The sequence below is a fragment of the Pseudonaja textilis genome, chromosome 1, assembly GCF_049901715.1.
Source record: "Pseudonaja textilis isolate UNSWEBS1 chromosome 1, rPseTex1.2, whole genome shotgun sequence".
NCBI lineage: Eukaryota > Metazoa > Chordata > Lepidosauria > Squamata > Elapidae > Pseudonaja > Pseudonaja textilis.
Genome location: NC_141990.1, coordinates 182,433,239 through 182,454,151, shown reverse-complemented (window position 1 = coordinate 182,454,151; position 20,913 = coordinate 182,433,239). Strand labels below are relative to the sequence as shown.

The window sequence follows — 20,913 nt, the reverse complement described above, 5'->3', positions numbered from 1 at the left end:
GTGGTAGAACTTTTAGAGAATTCTGTTAGAGAATATTCAGGGAGCATGGGACCTATTCAGGAAATGAAAGTCTAAATTTTGCCAGAAAAATCTGTTTCCCATTGGATTTTGCTTGTATAATTGATAATAGACTGAAACAAATTATGTAAGAATGTACATAAAGTTCCCTGCTTTACCGCTTCTCCATATTATAGACTATTATATTGCTCTATGAGAGCAGCTTAATGAGAGAGAGAGGGAGGGAGAGAGAGAGACAGAGAGAGTGAGTGCAAATGATAAGTTTCTGCTATATCAAGTTCTCCAGTAGTAAATTACAAGAGAAATAAATCTAGAGTAGCTTATTGGAATATCCCTCCCTAGCTCAGGGTTTATCCCCTAATACAGATCTGCCTTTTTTTCTTCCTCTACTCTATTAAGATAATTCCTCATTTATCATGTGATTCTTCTGTAAAAAATAAATTTGAAGGAGTGATCTGTACTAGTCACAATTATTTTATATTTTAAAAAGTTGTACAATGAAATTAATGCATGGTTAATTTCATTTTCCATTGGTTTTTAACAGATGTAGCCATTGGGGCTCCACAAGAAAATGACTTAGAAGGCTCAGTTTATATATACAATGGCAGAGAAGACGGAATATCACCAACTTTTTCACAAGTAAGTCTCCTTAAATCATCCTTGTGGCTACTGTTTTTAATATCTCACTGTAACCAGATTATCTGTTCGTTTAAGCATAAGCAGGCTCTATTGTCAAGGACACCTGTTCAGTTCTCCAATATTTCCAGATAGATAAAATCTCCAGCGTGGAGTCCTGGAAGACAATTGCCAATTTGGACTAGATAAGCTAGTATAAACCAGTTTCTCATATTCACATTTTTTATATTAAGCAGAACATAGAAGTGGAAAGCATCCAGGGTAGGAATTAACTGACACAATAGTTCCCCAGTAACAAATTCTGTGTTACACATGCAAAGTAGGGAGTAAGTTGGGGCAGAGGAAGAGGAAAGATGGAATACCTAACAAAGATCTAAATTGTCCCATTTATTTGATACTGTCAGTGTTGACTCTTAGTCGAAACCCTTATGCATGCTAACTAGATTTTGCCACTTGCTTAACAGCCCTTTCCTCTATCAGTCATTAATGGAAAAAAGATCACTTTGTATCAACCCTTTTCTGTTAATATTAAGTAGTAAATCTGAGTCATAATATCAATATTAATGGTTCACAAGTGGTCCAGCTCAATTGTAGAAACAAGCTGCTTATGTTAACAATATTTTAAGGTAGCAGCACAGAAATATTTGTAGAACAGAAATGGATATGCTAGGTTCCAAAGCCACCTGTAGATGTTGAAGATGTTTTACATATCCCATCCCTGTCCAAAGTTGTTATCAGATTGTAATATTTAATGAGACAGAAAAAAGACAAAGTAATGTTACCTATAATCAATGTAACTATAACTAATTATATCATGAATGCATTCCTTTGAATGTAGATGGAATGAAACCAGTGCAACTTTTTCTCTGTCCCACCCATTACTTTTAAGAATGTGGCCAATTTTGTCTTGGCTTAATAGAAGTTCTGAGGATACTCCCAGAGCAGTTTACCTAATCTTAAGAAGGTGTTTGGAATATTGAAAGAACCATCATTTATACTTAGCACTGAATGCAACCCCCCACACACACACACACAAGGAAGGAAGGATTAGAATTAGGGCTTTATTTTCTTGTTATTTCTATACTACAGCTATTCTGCTTTTTTAATTTTTGTTTTAATAATAATTTTTAGAGAATTCAAGGACATCAAATCAGCAACAGTTTACGCATGTTTGGTCAATCCATATCTGGAAGAATTGATGTAGACAGCAATGGGTATTCAGGTGAGTTAAGGATTTTTGTTCGCTTTAAATCACTTGGGCAATGTTTTTTTTTAATTTCTTGCACACCCGCCTGGGACATAAACTTAAATGAATAAATCAAAATCATTATAAACCAAATAATAAAATGCAATAGAATTGGCATGAACATACAAGTTTTAAAAAGCAATTTAAAGACAGCCTGTTTATATGTAAGTGAATTAATATGCATGGTCCCATAGGCATCTATTTAGCATTGAGTCTTATTGAATTAAACAGACCTTTCCAATGCTTTAAAATTGCAGCATTGCTGTGCTAATTTTTTTTTCAGACCAATGTACTGGAATTTAACAACTTGGAAAAAGGAAAATGGAAAAATAGAATCTGACATGTAATTTTATTCACAGTATGCCCACATGTGACATTAGTGTTTTGCTCCATTCTGTATATTAGTAAATCAAATTTAAGTATTCTCCTTTCATTGTAATCTTTAATTTCTGAGCTCTGGTTCCTGTAATGTCCATCCTTCAAAAGTTCTATCCTATCATTTTAAGAATTCAAAATAACAGCATTTTCTCATGGGAAGGAGTCTTATAATTAACTGTGCAAATGATGTGTCTTTTGAAAAAGCACTAACCATGATTTGAATAAAGATGACTAAGCTCTAAACTCACCAATGATTATCGTGTCATTGTAAGGAGCAGCTGTCTGGAGCACTTATGAGCGATCTTAAGTTCTCTCCTTGTCTGGAGAGAGCTGATCTACTTGCCAACTCATCATTCAACTGCAATTGTCAACTCCATTTTTAGTGGAGCAGTTTTTAGTTCACTATTTCTTCCCCAGAAGTCGTGGGCGAGATAATTCTAGAGGGATCTAGAAGATAAGCCACATAAAGCTTTTTAGTTATAACCAGCACTTTGAATTGGAATCAGAAGCAAATTAGTAGATTAGTAGTCAGACCACCACATTTTGGAAGAGTAGTAGTTTCCAAATTATCTTTAAGGGCAGTCTCATTGCAGTCTTTAAGTTTGGGGTGCTAAGGGAATGAGTCACATTTGTCAAAACTTTCCGATCAAAAACATTAAAAGATCTGGTCTTTCAGTTAATGCACCAACTGAAGTTCGGCAAAGCTTCCCAACTCTAATCCTCCACTAGCTTCTCTAGCAGGCAACTCCACGAAGAATCCTAAAGAATGAAGCATTCCTTTGGGAGAATTGCACCTCTGTCTACAGTGAACACTGAAGTTGGGATAGAGAGGCAGTTTGATCATGGCTCCATCTTGCAAGGATTTCATTTGAACTTACTTTGACCATACAGGGTCACAGCTGACTACACAGCTTCAAGACATTGGACAAGGATTTTCACAGTATCCTCATACAGCCTAGACTAGCAATGTGCAGAATCCTTCATCCCAGACTGGCTGCTAACTTCGCCAGTGGTGGTATATGAATGTTAAATTGTATAAGGGAGAGAACCAAGTCCTGTTGCACTCCACAGCAAAGCTTGGCTGTTTGTCTCCCAGGCTCGAGCTAGAAAGGAGAAAAGCCAGTGTAACAGGGTGCCTCCAATCTACAATGTTCACTGATGGGGTCCAGTGGAGTCCGCTGGTCCAGAAGAATGCCATGATAATAGGGTGGTCATATTATGAAAAACATGTTAGGTATTGATGAACAAGGCTTGTTTGTTCTATTGCTCCTTCTCTAGACTACATGCAGCTCAAGAACATTGTTTAATTTTGTTCATGACTTACTGCAATGTAAATTCTGCGCTCTAGAAGCTTCTGTTTATGAGCATTGAGAATCTGAAAAGAAATCATGAGGATGTTCTCTGAAGTGTTCTCACCAAATGATCCTGGCATCTTGTGTAGAGAATAGAAGCATGCAGGCACATCCACTGATATTTTAACAAGCTGATTTGTCACATTGAGGAAGATTCAAGAGAAGAGTGAAATGAAAATAAATCTACTATCTAACTTTGACTCAATAAGTGTGAGGTGAAGATTAGATGTGTTGTACCAGCACAGATGCTAATGATGTTGACAACATTATTCTTTTCCTGTATGTTGTTAGAGGTAGTTTGTAATCCAACCACATTTGCAGGCAGAACAAGTCCTTCAACAATTCTAGTAAATATTTCCTAGGAGAGCAAAGAGAAATAAGAGAGTAGACAAGACACTTGGTATATTTATACCACAACTGGAATATATAGCATTGTCTTCCAATGCTTCCTCTCAAATATTGTGGAAAGTGTTTTCTTGATGAGAATATCTTGTTGCAACTCCTTCGTTAACTGAGTGTTTCCTGGAGTGATGCATCAGAACCCTTCAGGCAACCAACAGAAGGACAGAAGGACCGTATGTTCTGCGGTGCCAGAAGAAATTAGGAAGCATGCACTAACTTTATCTGCACGTCCCTAGAGGGAAAATTATTTTTCTTTGCCCATTGAAACTAGGGTATGCTTCAAGGTTTCTTGGCTTTTCCATATGTTCTTGATTGCCTATGAAATTTGAAGCAGCAGCATGTGTAAGAGAGGGAGTCAAACTGATAAAAGCACCCCTGTGGCATCATGATGCAATTCCTGCTCTTTTTCTGCATTGCATGTTGTAGGATACAGAAGCCACAAAAGACATGGAGTTTGTGTCACAATGCTATAACTCTGCTTTTCTCATTCTGACAAATTCAGTAAGATCTCACGGAGGTCACTGAGGCAAAATACCTGAAGAATATTTTTCAAAATATAAAGGCCAGGGGTGGTTATGTTAATGTGATCCCTTTCCCCTGCACATAATATTGGAAAGAAGGCTGTAGAAGTAAGGAGGATTGTAAATTAGTATATTTTGATTTTGAGCAGGAATTTAATATTTTACTATAAATAATTGCTCTTTCCTTTAGGGGACTCTATAATTTACTTTCTTCCATTTCAAATTTATTGTGGATTTGGAGCAGAAGTAAATAAAATAATTAAAACAATTAAGCCATATTTTGATAAATCTGTTTCAGACATTGTAATCATAAGACATGTCTTAATGTATCAGTATATTCCTGTAATTAATGATGTGCAAACAGCACTTTGATGTAGTCCAGAGAGGAGTGTACAATAAAAGAGAACATTTATAATGACTCCATCTTCAAACGGTATTCCTGATTTATTTATTTAATTTTATTTTTACAGATGTAGCAGTTGGTGCTTTTTTGTCAGATTCTGCTGTATTACTGAGGTGGGTTTGAACACATTTTAGGGTTAGAGGGGCAACAGAAATAAAATTTGCAATATATAGCTGATTTCATCAGACTATTAAACTCTGAACTTAATCATTAAGCTTCTAGTATTAGTATATCTCTTAAATATTTAATATATGGGACCATTAAGAGTTATTTTCCAAGCAATGGGAACCTCAGAATTTATATATCTTTCAGTCATGTCTCACATACTAAGATGTTGCCATAAGGTGTTCATTAACAATCAGAGGATGATTTGAAAGCAAAAAGGACAAGTAGCATTTCTTCATCAAACTTTCTCAAGTTAAAATATTTATCTGTACATAGCACAAAACACAATCTGTTTTCAAAGTAAGTATGGGTATTCTGAATCAAGTAGATTTTAACTTTCAGAAGTGGCCCAATTCTTTCATCCCCACCTATGCCTTTCTATAAATTCTCTTTATGTTATCACACAAAAAGGCAAATAGCAGGAATGACAAGCAAGGAAAGAAAAGGCTACTCTCTTGTTTTCAGCTGGGTACAATTCTGATCTTGTCTGCTTTTAAATAATAAAAAGTTAGGCATTCATGCTATTTAATTAATATGTCATTTGATTTGTTAGAACCTAAATCATGTATGTTTTTAAAAATGGAATGCCCAGCATTATTAATATTTATAGAGCATCTTGTCACAAATTTCTCTCTTTTTAGGACAAGGGCTGTCATTATTGTGGAAGCATCCTTAAAACACCCTAACTCTGTAAACCGAACCATACTGGACTGTGTGAGAAATGGACAACCAGCTGTGTGTCTTAATCTAACACTTTGTTTTAACTATACTAGCCAAACCATTCCAGGTTACATAGGTAAGCCTCTTAGTTTGTGCTTAGCACTTCATAACTGAATATGTAAAAACAAATGCTGATGGTTAATGACAAATTTATCACTAGCTAATCCATAAATCAAAGGTAGTGGTTATTCACTACTATTTTATTGTAGTTTAAAATACATACGAGTGTTATATGACCTCTGAATTTCCTAGTGATTGTGCATCCAAAACTGGCAGCAAGATTTCCTGTCATTTTTTTTATCAGAAAGCAAGAGAGTAAGGTCACCAAAATTAACCCCCACACACTAAAAAAAAAAGGGGGGGGGACATTCAATGGCAGAAATCTTGGTGATTACTCATTTCATCTTTGGTGGTAAAGTGGTGTGGTAACATTTAGGGGGAAGGTGCTCATATGACAAGCAGGTCCAAAGACAGAGAATCAAAAAATAAGAGTTCATTTCTACAAGACTGCTTTAGGGTGGAGGTTCCGAACTCTGGCAGAAGGTAATGTGGAAAGGAAACCCAGTGATTACAAGGAATTAAGAAAATGGCAGAAACACAAGTCAGTAACAGAGCAATAACAAAATTACTTACTTGTCCTAAGTTTAGAAATGAATCCCTGAAAATTCTGCATTAAATCTTGATTTCTATATATAAACAAACCCCCACACACATATATGTGTGTGTCTGTATATAGTTGTAAAGTTTATGTTTGTATTATAATATAGTTTATATAACATATACACTAACACACACACACACACACATACATATATTACATGTGTGTATGTACACTGCTCAAAAAAATAAACGGAACACAAAAATAAGACATCCTAGATCTGAATGAATGAAATATTCTTATTAGATGTTTTGTTCATTACGTAGTTGAATCTGCTGACAACAAACACACACAAAACTTATCAATGGAAATCAAATTTAGCAACCCATGGAGGTCTGGATTTGGAGTTACACTCAAAATTAAAGTGGAAAAAAACACTACAAGCTGATCCAACTTTGATGTAATGTCCTTAAAACAAGTCAAAATGAGGCTCAGTAGTGTGTGTGGCCTCCACGTGCCTGTATGATCTCCCTACAATGCCTGGGCATGATCCTGATGAGGTGGTGGATGGTCTCCCGAGGGATCTCCTCCCACACCTGGACTAAAGCATCCCCCAAGTCCTGGACAGTCTGTGGTGCAACGTGGTGTTGGTGGATGGAGCAAGAGATGATGTCCCAGATATGCTCAATTGGATTCAGGTCTGGGGAATGGACAGGCCAGTCCATAGCATCAATGCCTTCGTCTTGCAGGAACTGCTGACACACTCCAGCCACATGAGGTCTAGCATTGTCTTGCATTAGGAGGAACCCAGGGCCAACTGCACCAGCCATATGGTCTCACAAGGGGTCTGAGGATCTCATCTTGGTACCTAATGGCAGTCAGGCTATCTCTGGTGAGCACATGGAGGGCTGTGCAGCCCCCTAAAGAAATGCCACTCCACACCATTACTGACCCACTGCCAAACCGGTCATGCTGGAGGATGTTGCAGGCAGCAGAACGTTCTCCATGGCCTCTCCAGACCATGTCACGTCTGTCACATGTGCTCAGTGTGAACCTGCTTTCAACTATGAAGAGCACAGGGCGCCAGTGGTGAATTTGCCAATCTTGGAGTTCTCTGGCAAATGCCAAACGTCCTGCACGTAAGCACAACCCCCACCTGTGGACGTCAGGCCCTCATACCACCCTCATGGAGTCTGTTTCTGACCGTTTGAGCAGCCACATGCACATTTGTGGCAGGGCTCTGTCAGTGCTCCTCTTGCCCCTCCTTGCACAAAGGCAGAGGTAGCGGTCCTGATGCTGGGTTGTTGCCCTCCTACAGCCACCTCCATGTCTCCTGATGTACTGGCCTGTCTCCTGGTAGTGCCTTCATGCTCTGGACACTAAACTGACAGACACCGCAAACCTTACCACAGCTCACATTGATGTGCCATCCTGGATGAGCCACTTGTGTGGGTTGTAGACTCCGTCTCATGCTACCACTAGAGTGTCAGCACCACCAGCATTCAGAAGTGACCAAACCATCAGCCAGAAAGCATAGGAACTGAGAAGGGGTCTGTGGTCACCACCTGCAGAACCACTCCTTTATTGGGGGTGTCTTGCTAACTGCCTATGCTTTCCACCTGTTGTCTATTCCATTTGCACCACAGCATGTGAAATTGATTGCCAATCAGTATTGCTACCTAAGTGGACAGTTTGATTTCACAGAAGTGTGATTGACTTGGAGTTACATTGTGTTGTTTAAGTGTTCTCTTTATTTTTTTGAGCAGTGTATATAGTTGTATAATTTATACTATTTATATTATAATATAGATTATATAATTATGCATTAACACACACACACACACACACACACATAATTAATTACATAAAGTATATAATCCAAAGGATGAATAGTGCAACTTTAAAAAAAATACAAGAGTTAATGTGATCTAAAATGATCCTAGAGAGCAAGTTGAGTTTATTGGTTAAGGACATTAGATTAGAGACCAGGAAATGCTGAACTGTGGTCTTGCCTTAGACATGGTAAAGGGTGTCTTTAGCCAGTTGTTCTCTCTCAAGCCATTTACGAAATTGTTGCCATGAAAACTGCATAGAATTCTCCAGACATCTCTCAGAGGCATGGGCATGCACACACAGACAAACATACACACACAGTGTTAATAATTTGAAAGTAATTTATCCTTGCATGATTAGCCCACGGTGTTCCTCCTTAGGGGTTATGATAATAAAAAGGGAATTCTGCTCATAATCTTGCAGGCTATGTTCCCCTAAAACATAGGCATAGGCATATGTATTATAACTCACTTTTCAAGGCAGAGTAAAAAGGTTAAGTACATAGTATTTTATGCATATTATCTTGGTAAATTACCAACTTAGAGTACACTCTGGAGAAAAGCTACATGTTCTTTAAGCAGTGTTATATTTGTAGGAAGACAGAGAAATATATCACATTAAAAGACATTAATGTGTCCTCATTATTTATATGCGCGCACACATACCAGATTCTGAATACACATTCTGATTTTTTTTCTTTTAAGATGTAATAATAAGTGATGTTCCAAAGATTGGACAGAAAATTCTGAAAATATAGAACCACTTACAACTTGCTGCCTTGTGTATGTTAACATAAGTAGTAGCTCACCATCACTTTAATAAATATGGAAATGTTTCTATTTTTTTATTCCTTTTTTTAAATCTTTACAGTATTGCTTTATAATCTAAGCCTGGATATTAATAGAAGGCCAGATACTGCAGCGAGGTTTTATTTTTCCTCTAATGGAACCTCTGAATCCACCTTTGGAAGTGTCCGGATCTATAGCAACAACAATATTACATGCAGAACCCATCAGGCATTCATGAGGGTAAGATTGTCTTCATAGACTTCTTGGGATGGAAGTGTTCACTGGGAAGGTTATCCAAAAAGCTTTAGTCGACTCCTGTTAGGGAACCTGCAGCAAACTCTGGCCATGGTCATTTCTCAAGATTTATTCAAGTCATGAAAATAGACACCTTTGCTTTTTACATCACAATTTATGTTTCCCATCTATCACAAGTCAACTATGGAGATTCTCAGTCATCCAGGTCATGGTTGTCCCAAAGGTGCTTTTTCAAGAGGTAACTGGACTTTCTTGGTTTTCTTTGAAGATGTTTCACTTCTTCAAGAAGCTTCTTCAGCTTTTTCTTTCTCCTCCTGTAACTTTTGAACTTGTAAAAAGACATTGAGGTTAAGTGAATTTGGTGTCAGATATCAAGCTTTCATTTTTTTTCAAATCATGCTTTTTCAATACGTGAGAAAATAATTAATAGCTACTTGGTGTAATGAAAATAATACAGAGCAGATGCAAAGAAACCTTGTGGAAAATCAGAACGAATTGGAAAACATGAACTGATCAAAACAAACTTGTTATTGAAAATCAGGGCAGGGAACCTGTGGAAGAACAATCAGTGACATCTTCCACGCCAAGGGAATAATTTAATCAACTTTAATATAATCTTTGATACTTTGTATAGATTTATTTTCACAAGCAGTTAAACATAATATAAAACCTTCCATACTTGGGTAAATTTAAAGATATTGTACTTATTCCAGCATACGAGTGTAGTAACTACTGCAGCATACAAGATTCCATATCTTGAATTTAAACATAAATTTGCTGTTTAGTTAAAAATGACTTCCATTATGCTCAATGGGACTTACATCCTAGTAAAATCAGGACTGCACCATTAATAAAAGAGAGAAATGGAGTATCAGCTTCACTGCTGTTTCAAGATTTATGCTCATTCTTCCACTGTCCTTCCTTGGTGCTTCAATATAAGCAGCACTTCAATCTGTATTGCAGTAGAATAAATCTAAGGGACTGAAAACATTTAAATACGACTCACTCTGAGCTTTATAAATTAAGTGGGTAATCAGCATGGGCCATAGGGGAAAGGGCATTTTTCTTAAACAATAAAATCTCGTGTGCTTTGTGTTATGAAGAATTTTAACATAGAAATAAAAACTATGCTAAAACATTCTTAAATATGCAAAGTTCATGTTTGCATACCATTGCTTGGGGTTTGCTTTTGAATGGATTTGCTTAGAAGCATTATTAGAGAGAATTCAAATTTGGGTTGTACGCTGCCATGCAAAACTAGCTACCTTATGTGTTGTTTCAGGATAAATGCCGAAACGTAGAAATCGCTTATATTGTTGATTGGTGGATATTGTTTTTGGTTTTATACAATTCACTTATTTGATTTCACATGCTTAGAAAGATGTAAGGGATATTCAAACTCCTATACATGTTGAAGCTACCTATCACCTGGGACAACATGTTTTGAAGAAGAGAAATGCTGATGAACTCCAACCACTCCAGCCCATACTTCAGCAACGGAAGGATGATAATATTGTGCACAGCAAGGTATGTCATGCTGGCTTGTATGATGGTAAATGAAGCCTAACAAGCTGGTAGGCACCAGTTGCAATGAGCTACTTTTTTGTTTCAGATTCTCATCTGAAGGATTTTTACTTATATGGACTAGATAGTGGGTAAGAATAATAGGGCTGACTTTGAAGTAATATTAGCTATACTAAATATGGATTTTATAGCATTATCACATATAAAACTATAGAAAGAGCACTTTCTCATGCAGAAGGGAAGGAGAACACATGTTTGTGCTATATTCTGTAACTATTAAAACCATATGGAATCTGGATCCTCATCTGCTGTTGTGATTCATCCATACTTTTAAAATAACTGAGACATGATGAAGCCCTATAACCTTGAGTATACATTGGATGGCTATTAAATGTCAAACTGGAAACGAACTTGCTACATATTAAGCCAAACAACTAACTGATTGCCTTAATCTACAGAAAACATCAGGCAGTAGTTCAGACATAACAACGTAGGACCTCTGCTGCTGGGATAGTTTTCTGGATCAAGGCAAATATTTCTATTTTCTAATACACAGTTTTTCAATATAAAGAATGGAAAAGTAGTTGAACATAACAACTGCTCTAAATTTACACATGTTCTCTAGATACTGTTGTGGTGAAAGATCAAAGGGATTTGTTTCCACATGAACTTTCCTAGTGGCATCCAACACAAATGTCAGAAGAGAAGCACTTTCTGTTCTTTTCTTGTCACTTTGCTTTGGAAACTATTTCATTTAAAAGAAGTATTTTTCTCATCACCCATAATTCTTGTCATAAGGCAGTGTGATATGGCTGTCCCAGAAATTGTTTTTAATTATTTTTGTTGTGAATTGGCAATAACTAGTTAATTCTTTAATTTATTTTTACTCAAGATAGAGGAAATATTTTGGGGTTTGCTGGCGCAAATGCCCAATTGCTTGTTTTGGGGGTTTGGCACCTTTACCTATTTGTGTGTTGGAAAGGTTTTTGTGACTTTTTTTCTAGATATTCTTACAAGAACACCCCACATTTGATGTTGTGGTATGTCTGAAGCTTTATGTGGTGATAAGGGCCGCTTTGAACTTTTGGTACAATGACCATGTATCTTTGATTATAAAGGAGAGATTTTTATTTCAGAAAGCTGCCCTTTAGATTTATTTAATTTAATTATTTTCTTGGTTTTGTTTTGTGGTTTTACTACATAAAGTTATAAAACTTTTTTTTTTATCCTTGTGAACCCCTTTTTCAGGTTTGTGTTTTATCTTTTTTCCCCAAGAAAATATAGCCACTGTAATTATTGATTTAAAAAGCTGCCCAAAATGAGCCTTTGGTAGAGACACAATGGCATGAATTGAAAAGGAGGGTGCAAATTCATGTAATTTGAAAGGCAGATGATGTTTTCTTATTGGTTATTTTGGATTTCATGGTAAAATATTTTTGAATGTATATAGTCAAAATTGTTCTAAAAAGTTGTTTCTGTTCTTTCAAAGTTTGCCTTTGCAAGATTTTGTACTCAAGAAAACTGTTCTGCAAACCTTCAAGTTTCTGGAAAACTTACATTTCCAAAGTAAGTCCATTATAATGCAGGGAAAGTGAACAAGGTTCACTTTCTATTTTTTAAAAATGTTATTTTTAGAAAGAACGGAATCAGATATCAGAAGGTTCTGCAAGGCATAAAGAATAGAGTCTGAAGTTACATAGTGGAGTCATAGAGGAGCTGAGTAAATTGACACAAAGAGGAGCTGAGTAAAGATGTGGACCCCTGGCACTATATGAGAAACTCTGTGAATATGAGTATATAATAATAATATGGAATTATTCTGCTAGCTTCAAAACATGTTTCACTGAGCTGTTTACATATACTGAACCATTGTATACAGTATGGTTCTTCCAGTTCAATTTTATTTGTTTAACCCATTCAACAAATGGTGGTTTAAAAAAATCTGGCTTGATATTATGTGTGAATGCAACAAATGCATTAGTGTCCATATGGACCTCTGCACTATAATTTAACAAAAAAGTACATTGTTGAAAGAGCATAGCAACTTCCTAAAATTAGATATTGTAAACTATTCCTATAACCGTTTGGTCAGGTCACCTTGATGTTTATTTGATTAAATAAAACAATGAAATTCCACTTATATATGCAGAATTATATCTTCCCATGATATTTCATGCAGAGAAGGAATGTTGTCTCTCCTTTTTTCTTTAGAAAGCATAGGCTTACTCACCGCAGACTTTGCATTTACTAGTGAAAAGCATACATCTTTTTCTCTGGATCTTTGCATGTCTTCTGTTATAAAATTGTACCTGTTACCTCATGCTGTCTTTTTCTTCGTACCTTGTAATGATAAACGGAGGTTTAGCATTATGAGAGTTGATGCAGACTGTAAGAACTCAAATCTTCTCTAATCAAACAAGTTAATTCTGCTATCTCTGCTATTTCTGTCATCTTCACTACCCATTCTTCTATTGTGATATTTCACAGTCTTTTTCTATTTTTGTGCATATAATAAGTCTCTCAGGCCAATCTTATTTATCATGATGTGGGTAAATCGATTTGTAGGCTTCAGTGATACCAACAGCAGACCTAGTTTTCAGTAAAAAAAATATGTATTTTCACAATCATGGTGCATAAATTACACTGCTCAAAAAAATAAAGGGAACACAAAAATAAAGACATCCTAGATCTGAATGAATGAAATATTCTTATTAGATGTTTTGTTCATTACATAGTTGAATGTGCTGACAACAAAATCACACAAAAATTATCAATGGAAATCAAATTTAGCAACTCATGGAGGTCTGGATTTGGAGTTACACTCAAAATTAAAGTGGAAAAAAAACACTACAAGCTGATCCAACTTTGATGTAATGTCCTTACAACAAGTCAAAATGAGGCTCAGTAGTGTGTGTGGCCTCCACGTGCCTGTATGACTTCCCTACAATGCCTGGGCATGATCCTGATGAGGTGGAGGATGGTCTCCCGAGGGATCTCCTCCCACATCTGGACTAAAGCATCCCCCAACTCCTGGACAGTCTCTGGTGCAACGTGGCATTGGTGGATGGAGTGAGACATGATGTCCCAGATGTGCTCAATTGGATTCAGGTCTGGGGAACGGGCGGGCCAGTCCATAGCATCAATGCCTTCGTCTTGCAGGAACTGCTGACACACTCCAGCCACATGAGGCCTAGCATTGTCATGCATTAGGAGGAACCCAGGGCCAACCGCAGCAGCATATGGTCTCACAAGGGGTCTGAGGATCTCATCTTGGTACCTAATGGCAGTCAGGCTACCTCTGGCAAGCACATGGAGGGCTGTGAGGCCCCCTAAAGAAATGCTACTCCACACCATTACTGACCCACTGCCAAACCGGTCATGCTGGAGGATGTTGCAGGCAGCAGAACATTCTCCATGGCGTCTCCAGACCCTGTCACTTCTGACACATGTGCTCAGTGTGAACCTGCTTTCATCTGTGAAGAGCACAGGGCACCAGTAGCAAATTTGCCAAGCTTAGTGTTCTCTGGCAAATGCCAAACGTCTTGCACGGTGTTGCGCTGTAAGCACAACCCCCACCTGTGGACGTCGAGCCCTCATACCACCCTCATGGAGTCTGTTTCTGACTGTTTGAGCAGCCACATGCACATTTGTGGCCCGTTGGAGGTCATTTTGCAGGGCTCTGGTAGTGCTCCTCCTGTCCCTCCTTGCACAAAGGCGGAGGTAGCGGTCCTGATGCTGGGTTGTTGCCCTCCTACGGCCGCCTCCATGTCTCCTGATGTACTGGCCTGTCTCCTGGTAGCGCCTCCATGCTCTGGACACTACGCTGACAGACACAGCAAACCTTCTTGCCACAGCTCGCATTGATGTGCCATCCTGGATGAGCTGCACTACCTGAGCCACTTGTGTGGGTTGTAGACTCCCTCTCATGCTACCACTAGAGTGAAAGCACTGCCAGCATTCAAAAGTGACCAAACCATCAGCCAGAAAGCATAGGAACTGAGAAGGGGTCTGTGGTCACCACCTGCAGAACCACTCCTGTATTGGGGGTGTCTTGCTAACTGCCTATGCTTTCCACCTGCTATCTATTCCATTTGCCCAACAGCACGGGAAATTGATTGTCAATCAGTGTTGCTACCTAAGTGGACAGTTTGATTTCACGGAAGTGTGATTGACTTGGAGTTACATTGTGTTGTTTAAGTGTTCCCTTTATTTTTTTGAGCAGTGTAAATAGGAAATGTGAATTTTTTTCACATTCAAGCAGATGTTCTGCTGAACTGCAATGAAAAATTGTTTTACAGATTACAAAGGCTAGAATTTTGAAATTACCCTTCTATAAAGGCAAAATTTGCATGATCTGTTCTCCTGTTTCCTGAATTTAATTGGCCTGTCAATCCTGTCTTTTCAGGGCTGACTTAATCTTTTTTTTCCTCCTTAGGAACCAAGCCTTGAAATTATTTCTCTACCTGAATTCTAATCTGATTTCGTTTCTCTTTTTTTGCACTTCTTTTGCTCTGTCATCTTTCAGGGCCATAGCCATTCTGCATGATGTTAAAATAATTCATTTTAAATCTTCCTTAGAAATCAACAGTCATTTAGTTCCTATGGTTCTTCTCTTTCCCTTCTCTCCAGGGTCCTGTTTCCTATAGAGATGAGTTGTAGCCTGTTTATGCCCATCTGAACCATCCAGGAATTCATAGTGATTTGGTCTGTTTTAGAGGATTTCTGTTTCATCTAAAAAAATCTTCTGGAGCTTTCAAAATCTGCTCAATTTAGGTTTCATCAAATTTTCCTGGATGTCCTATTTCTTAGGGTTGGGCTGAAGAGTAGGCTGAAGATTAATGCCATTTTAAAAAATTAATTAATTCATCTTTTCATTAGTTACATTGTGATGAACTTACTGTAACAATGAGAGATTAATCTGTTTAGATATACTTATTTTTCTTATCTGTATCCATTTCATGTATTAATAACTATGTTTATACTTATACCTGTTATCTTATAATCACTTGACAAAATAAAATAAATCAAAAAATAAAATATAAGGCAAGGAGGGAGGCTTAAAATTTTAGGGAAAAATAGTTGGGAAGGGGAACATGGTATCTTTACTATTTTTACTTCCATTCCTCTCTTCTCTGAAGGGGTTTTTTAGTAGATGAAAACTACAAGGAAAAAAACCCTATTCTAATCATGTCATCTTTTGCTGGTTAAAAAAAAAAAGCCTCCAGCTTCAATAGTGGCAGACAGAGGTGTAAACAAATGGGATTGGTGCTATCACATTTCCCTTGTTTGCTTTCCACAAAGTGTGAAACACCTAATTATTATCTCCAGATACTTATTCTTTACTTGAGAACAGCATTTTTTTTTTTTTAAGGAAACTAACTTCTTATAATCAGGAGGCTGGTGGTATCTTTTCCAACTAACAAATGCTATTAGGAAGCATACATTTTTGCAAGCAGTTGCTTGTCAGATGCATAAGATCAGGTCTATGCATTTGATACTGCAGCTTGGGAAAACTTATGCCTTTTAACAAAATTTGTCAGTCAGAAAGCTGTTATCAGATTTCTTCTGACATTTTGTTACATACACTAACATGGCTGTCTTCCAACCGTCTTACGTAAGAAAGCCAGGTAAGAATATTTATGGTTTACCTTAGTGTACCCTTTCTAAGTTACTTTAATCAGATAATTCAATTAATTTGAGTTGACAGGTATATATTTCATATAAATTGTGTTTACTGGATTAAAGGAAGAAGAGGAAACTGAATAAAGTGAACAACTGTTAGTTTGCTTTATGGATGCTTAGAATCTACACATCACTCTTCTAACAAAGCAAAACACCATAAAAGTAGAATGCAGGAAAGGAAAGAATATCAATTATTTATATTTAAAGGAACTTTCATGCATACCATTAATTAGAAGCTCAGCCACTGAAATATTAGTATTTGTATTTCACATTTTCATTTGAAACTTACTGCTTATGTAGTACTTTTACCTTGTGTTGCTTGTCTAAGTGCCAACTTTTCTCCCCAAGGTATTAAATGACTAAATGTATTGGTCTCAAGCCAGAATGTTTGATAAATGCCTATTTCAAGGCAGCTCTTCTGCAAGTCTTAATTAAAGTTTAATGTCAGATTGAAGTTTAGTTTCAAATCCTTTTAGGTGTTTTTTTTCCTATTTACTTGTTAAGATTATTAGAGAACACTGGGTGAAACATAAGATATGCATGTTCACTCGTGTGCACAAGTCCTGCCTTTCATTAACCTTGATTGAGAGTAAAACGACAGTCGCTCTTATGCAACATATCAGCTGCATTAAAAAAGAGACATTTAACCAACAATGATTGTGGTTGTAGCACACATAGAAGGTATGTCTTGTTAATTATTGAGCAATTCCAGTTATATAGAGGGAAACAGATTTTCTAGAAAGGATAAAGAACTAAAGTCAGTGTTTGAGCAGAGAATGAGGGCAAAAAAGAAGTTCATTGTGGTGTTTGGTATGTGTTTGCAGATCATCTGCTATTATGAATTGCTTAAATGGTAAGGAGGATTATATCACACACATACCTAATTGGCTGAGGAATGGGAAAATTTAGCAGGAAAATAGATAACAGTTGTGTGCTGACTACTTCAAATATGTAGTAATTTTTTTTTCATTCCATGGTAGAAAGACAGGCAACTACTCTGTCTTGCAAAGACATCAACTAGTACAGAAACTGAATTTTATGCACTTTTTTTCAGCCCAAAGCCACCCACCCAAAACTAGCAGAATAAAAGCTAAATTGGATCTGATATGAGTTTAATTAAAATGCATTTATGTTAAATAAAGTTAACATGCATACTCCCAGTGCATTTTTTCTTTTTTTGATGCATTGACATTTACAGTTTAATCACATTTGCTTGGAGGAACTTCTGTAGAAGCCATGCTGGAAGATACAACAAGTGGGATCCAGATATAGCTGGAAAAAATATTTGGTTATAACTGTTCTATCTTATCGTTAGTCTATCTAGACAGCTCAAAGTAGAATAGAATAACAGAGTTGGAAGGGACCTTGGAGGTCTTCTAGTCCAACCCGCTGCTTAGGCAAGATAAATGATTATCCAATCTCTTCTTTAAAACTTCCAGTGTTGGAGCATTCACAACCTCACACAAAGTATCACAGGGATTTTCCTTTGACCCACAGAAACACATTTTGTGCTGTTATGATATATGTGAAGCTAGTTAGCTCTTGCATTCCTCTATTACATAAATTTGCCTAAAGCACCTAAATCCACAGAACCTTGTTAATATTTCCTCACTTTTTTCTGGGATCACATCGCTGGTCAATCCTGAAATGAGATTCACGTGAAGTGAGATTTTTTTTGTCCTTTAAGATGAACATCAACAACCAGCTTACTAAGTGATCAAATATATTCATTTGCTAAAATTATCACTAGACAGTTAGCTGCTTTTCTTAATTCTGAGATCAAATCAGCTTGCAGGAATTCATCTGAAAAATATACATATGGATAGTATCCTTTGATTATCTACAGGCAGTGTCAACTTACTTTCATATCAAAGATACATTTTGAAAATGATAACTTTCCAAAACGATAGCATAGTTAAGAGCAAATTCCAGTTTTTTTAATGAAAGGATGCACATATTGAATTTTGCAATAGAAAAGCCTGGTCTGAATTTCTTAACAGTAGGATGCAGGACAAAAGAAATCTAAAATTAAATAGTGTTTCCTTTTCTGTTGTATTAAAATTGCAGTTCAAAAAGAAGTGGTTTAAATAAAAACGATGTATATACTTACTCATTTTGTATAGGCCTTATGAAAAGAAACCTTACCTTTCAGTGGGAAATGTAAAACAGGTGATGTTGAATATCAGCTTGTACAATGCTGGCGACGATGCTTATCAGACCAGCCTTCATATCCAGCTGCCTAAAGGTCTCTATTTCACCAAACTTGTAGCACAGGTAAGAAACCTATTTTCTATATCTTTGTATAAAATAATTTGCCAGGCGCTTTTTCATTTGCTCAGCTAAAAATCAAACAAACAAAAGTTTCATTTTAAAAAATGTGAAACTTATTTCACAAGAGAAACTGAAATAAAACAGTGCCACTGATTTAAACCAATGTACAAAACTACAGTTATTCTTCCAGACTGTTTGGTCCACTTAATATTACTCATTGAATAAGAGAAAAAGATGAATAGATTAAAACATTTTTTTTTCTTTTCGTTTCATTGAAATCAGTGGGGCTTACTGCAGAATAAGTATGTCAAGGACTATATAATAAAACAGTTGTTTATAAAACCATATAAATTTCCCTTCAAAAATCTCTCTTTGGGAAGCTACAGATACAATTTTCTAGCAAAGCAAAGTATATTTAATTATAATGAAAAATTTCCATTTTTTTTAATGGAGCAGCAAGCAAGCTACATGTCAAAGATCACTTTTTGCCCAAAACAAAAAAGTAAAAAAGCAGAATTTTAACATTGTACACAATTGGACATTTTGTTTAGACCTACCTATAAATTGTCTCCTCTATGTGGACATGAACAACAGAAAGTAATTTACTCTGTGTTGAATGTAAGGACTTCAAATAGCTTCCAATTTGCTTAGGGGGAAAATAAATTAAATTTACAGAAGCTGGCAGCCAGCAGGTGCATCACCAATAATCATCATGGAAATCACTTTTGTTAGACCACACTACAGATTATGATTACATACGCAACAAAATATTGTGCCTTTTTTTATTATGGTCCGTTTCCTTTCCCTTTTTCTCTATCCAAAATAACAATGTCCCATCAACTTCATAAAGCATAAGTTTTCTTTACAATTTGAAAGATTTGAAACTTATCAGTAGACATAATGTAACTGGGAAGATAGAATCCACTCTTTTCTCTTTGAATGATAAGCCTAATCAGTGCCTTCTGTAAAAACCTGAGGTTTACATTGAAGTGAATTAAACTTTCAGATTTTTATCAGTGGCAGTGCTGGTGGTATTATTGGCCTGCAGAGAACACAGGCAGTATGGCGATGATTACCATCACAAGAAGTTCTAAATTTTTCCTGTTTTCTTGTTTTATTCAATCCTCCAAATACCTCTGTATTTTTGAATAAAGAGCAACTTGGATGTAGGATTTTTATCTGAAGAAGTGGAGCTAATGTTAACTTTTTCTCCCTAAAAAAGGCACAGGAATCTCTTCAGATTTTACTCTGCTAGTCACTGCTGACCATAGGGGTGTGTGTGTACTCATCTCTGTTTCAAAAACATTGAGCCAGCGCTGCCCAAAGTAATTTCCACAGTCGTGGCAAGTATGACATCATGGAGCGCTGTTATCTTTCCACTGAAGTGTTACCTATTTATCTACTTGGTTTTGTGTACTTTTCAAGTGCTAGTTTGGTAGGAGCTGGGGCAAGGATGGGAGCTTGGGTCTCAAACTGTAAGATGATAAGCCCAGAATCTTAATCATTGAGTGACTACACCACCCTTTCTCCCTAAATCATTTTCTGATTTTTTTTTAAATTCCTTCAAAACTGCTATTTTCTTTTGGGGAAGACATACAGGTACCTATTCAGAATCAGGCTGAGCAAATTTCAGGGTGTGGGAGTGATGGGCTGGCATGGATGTGCATGTGCACCGGTTCACCACTCACGCAAGTAGAGTTGTGTGCATGCACATGCGCATTGGCCCACCACTCACACAGCCCAGGTCCTCTCTTCCTTCCAGCCAGGCCACCAAGCCACAAATGTTGGAAACCTCTGATCTAGAGATTTTTGTTGCCTTGTCAATTTTAAAAATGGTTTTTTTGTGAAACTTTCACCCATGTCTGCCTTCTTATATATTGTTCATTTTTACAATAGGAAGAGACACAGATACATTTTCAAATATCAGAAAAGGAAAGTCAAGGAGTGACAATTAACTGTAGCATTGGATATTTGTATGTTGATCACCTTTCAAAGGTAAGAATAAATATGAAAAGTGACTTGATTAGTATATAGTAGACTGTATTCTTATTGTTATCATATCCATATACCAAGGAACTATGATGGATGGCCTCAAATATATTATTATGATTATTGTTAATA

The 20,913-nt window shown here is 36.7% G+C and overlaps 1 protein-coding gene across 3 annotated transcripts in view; it reads left to right on the top strand.

Moving 5' to 3' along the window:
* The window catches only part of ITGA4 (integrin subunit alpha 4), a 51,619-nt gene that overhangs the window by 18,898 nt on the left and 11,808 nt on the right, over positions 1–20,913 (top strand). For all 3 annotated transcript variants that reach the window (XM_087919864.1, XM_026696960.2, XM_087919865.1), the window contains 9 exons: positions 563–657; positions 1,786–1,876; positions 5,024–5,069; positions 5,763–5,917; positions 9,143–9,300; positions 10,693–10,842; positions 12,329–12,405; positions 18,645–18,795; positions 20,689–20,787. In XM_087919864.1, the coding sequence (XP_087775990.1) occupies positions 563–657; positions 1,786–1,876; positions 5,024–5,069; positions 5,763–5,917; positions 9,143–9,300; positions 10,693–10,842; positions 12,329–12,405; positions 18,645–18,795; positions 20,689–20,787 (1,022 nt within the window). The remainder of the gene's footprint in view (positions 1–562; positions 658–1,785; positions 1,877–5,023; positions 5,070–5,762; positions 5,918–9,142; positions 9,301–10,692; positions 10,843–12,328; positions 12,406–18,644; positions 18,796–20,688; positions 20,788–20,913) is intronic.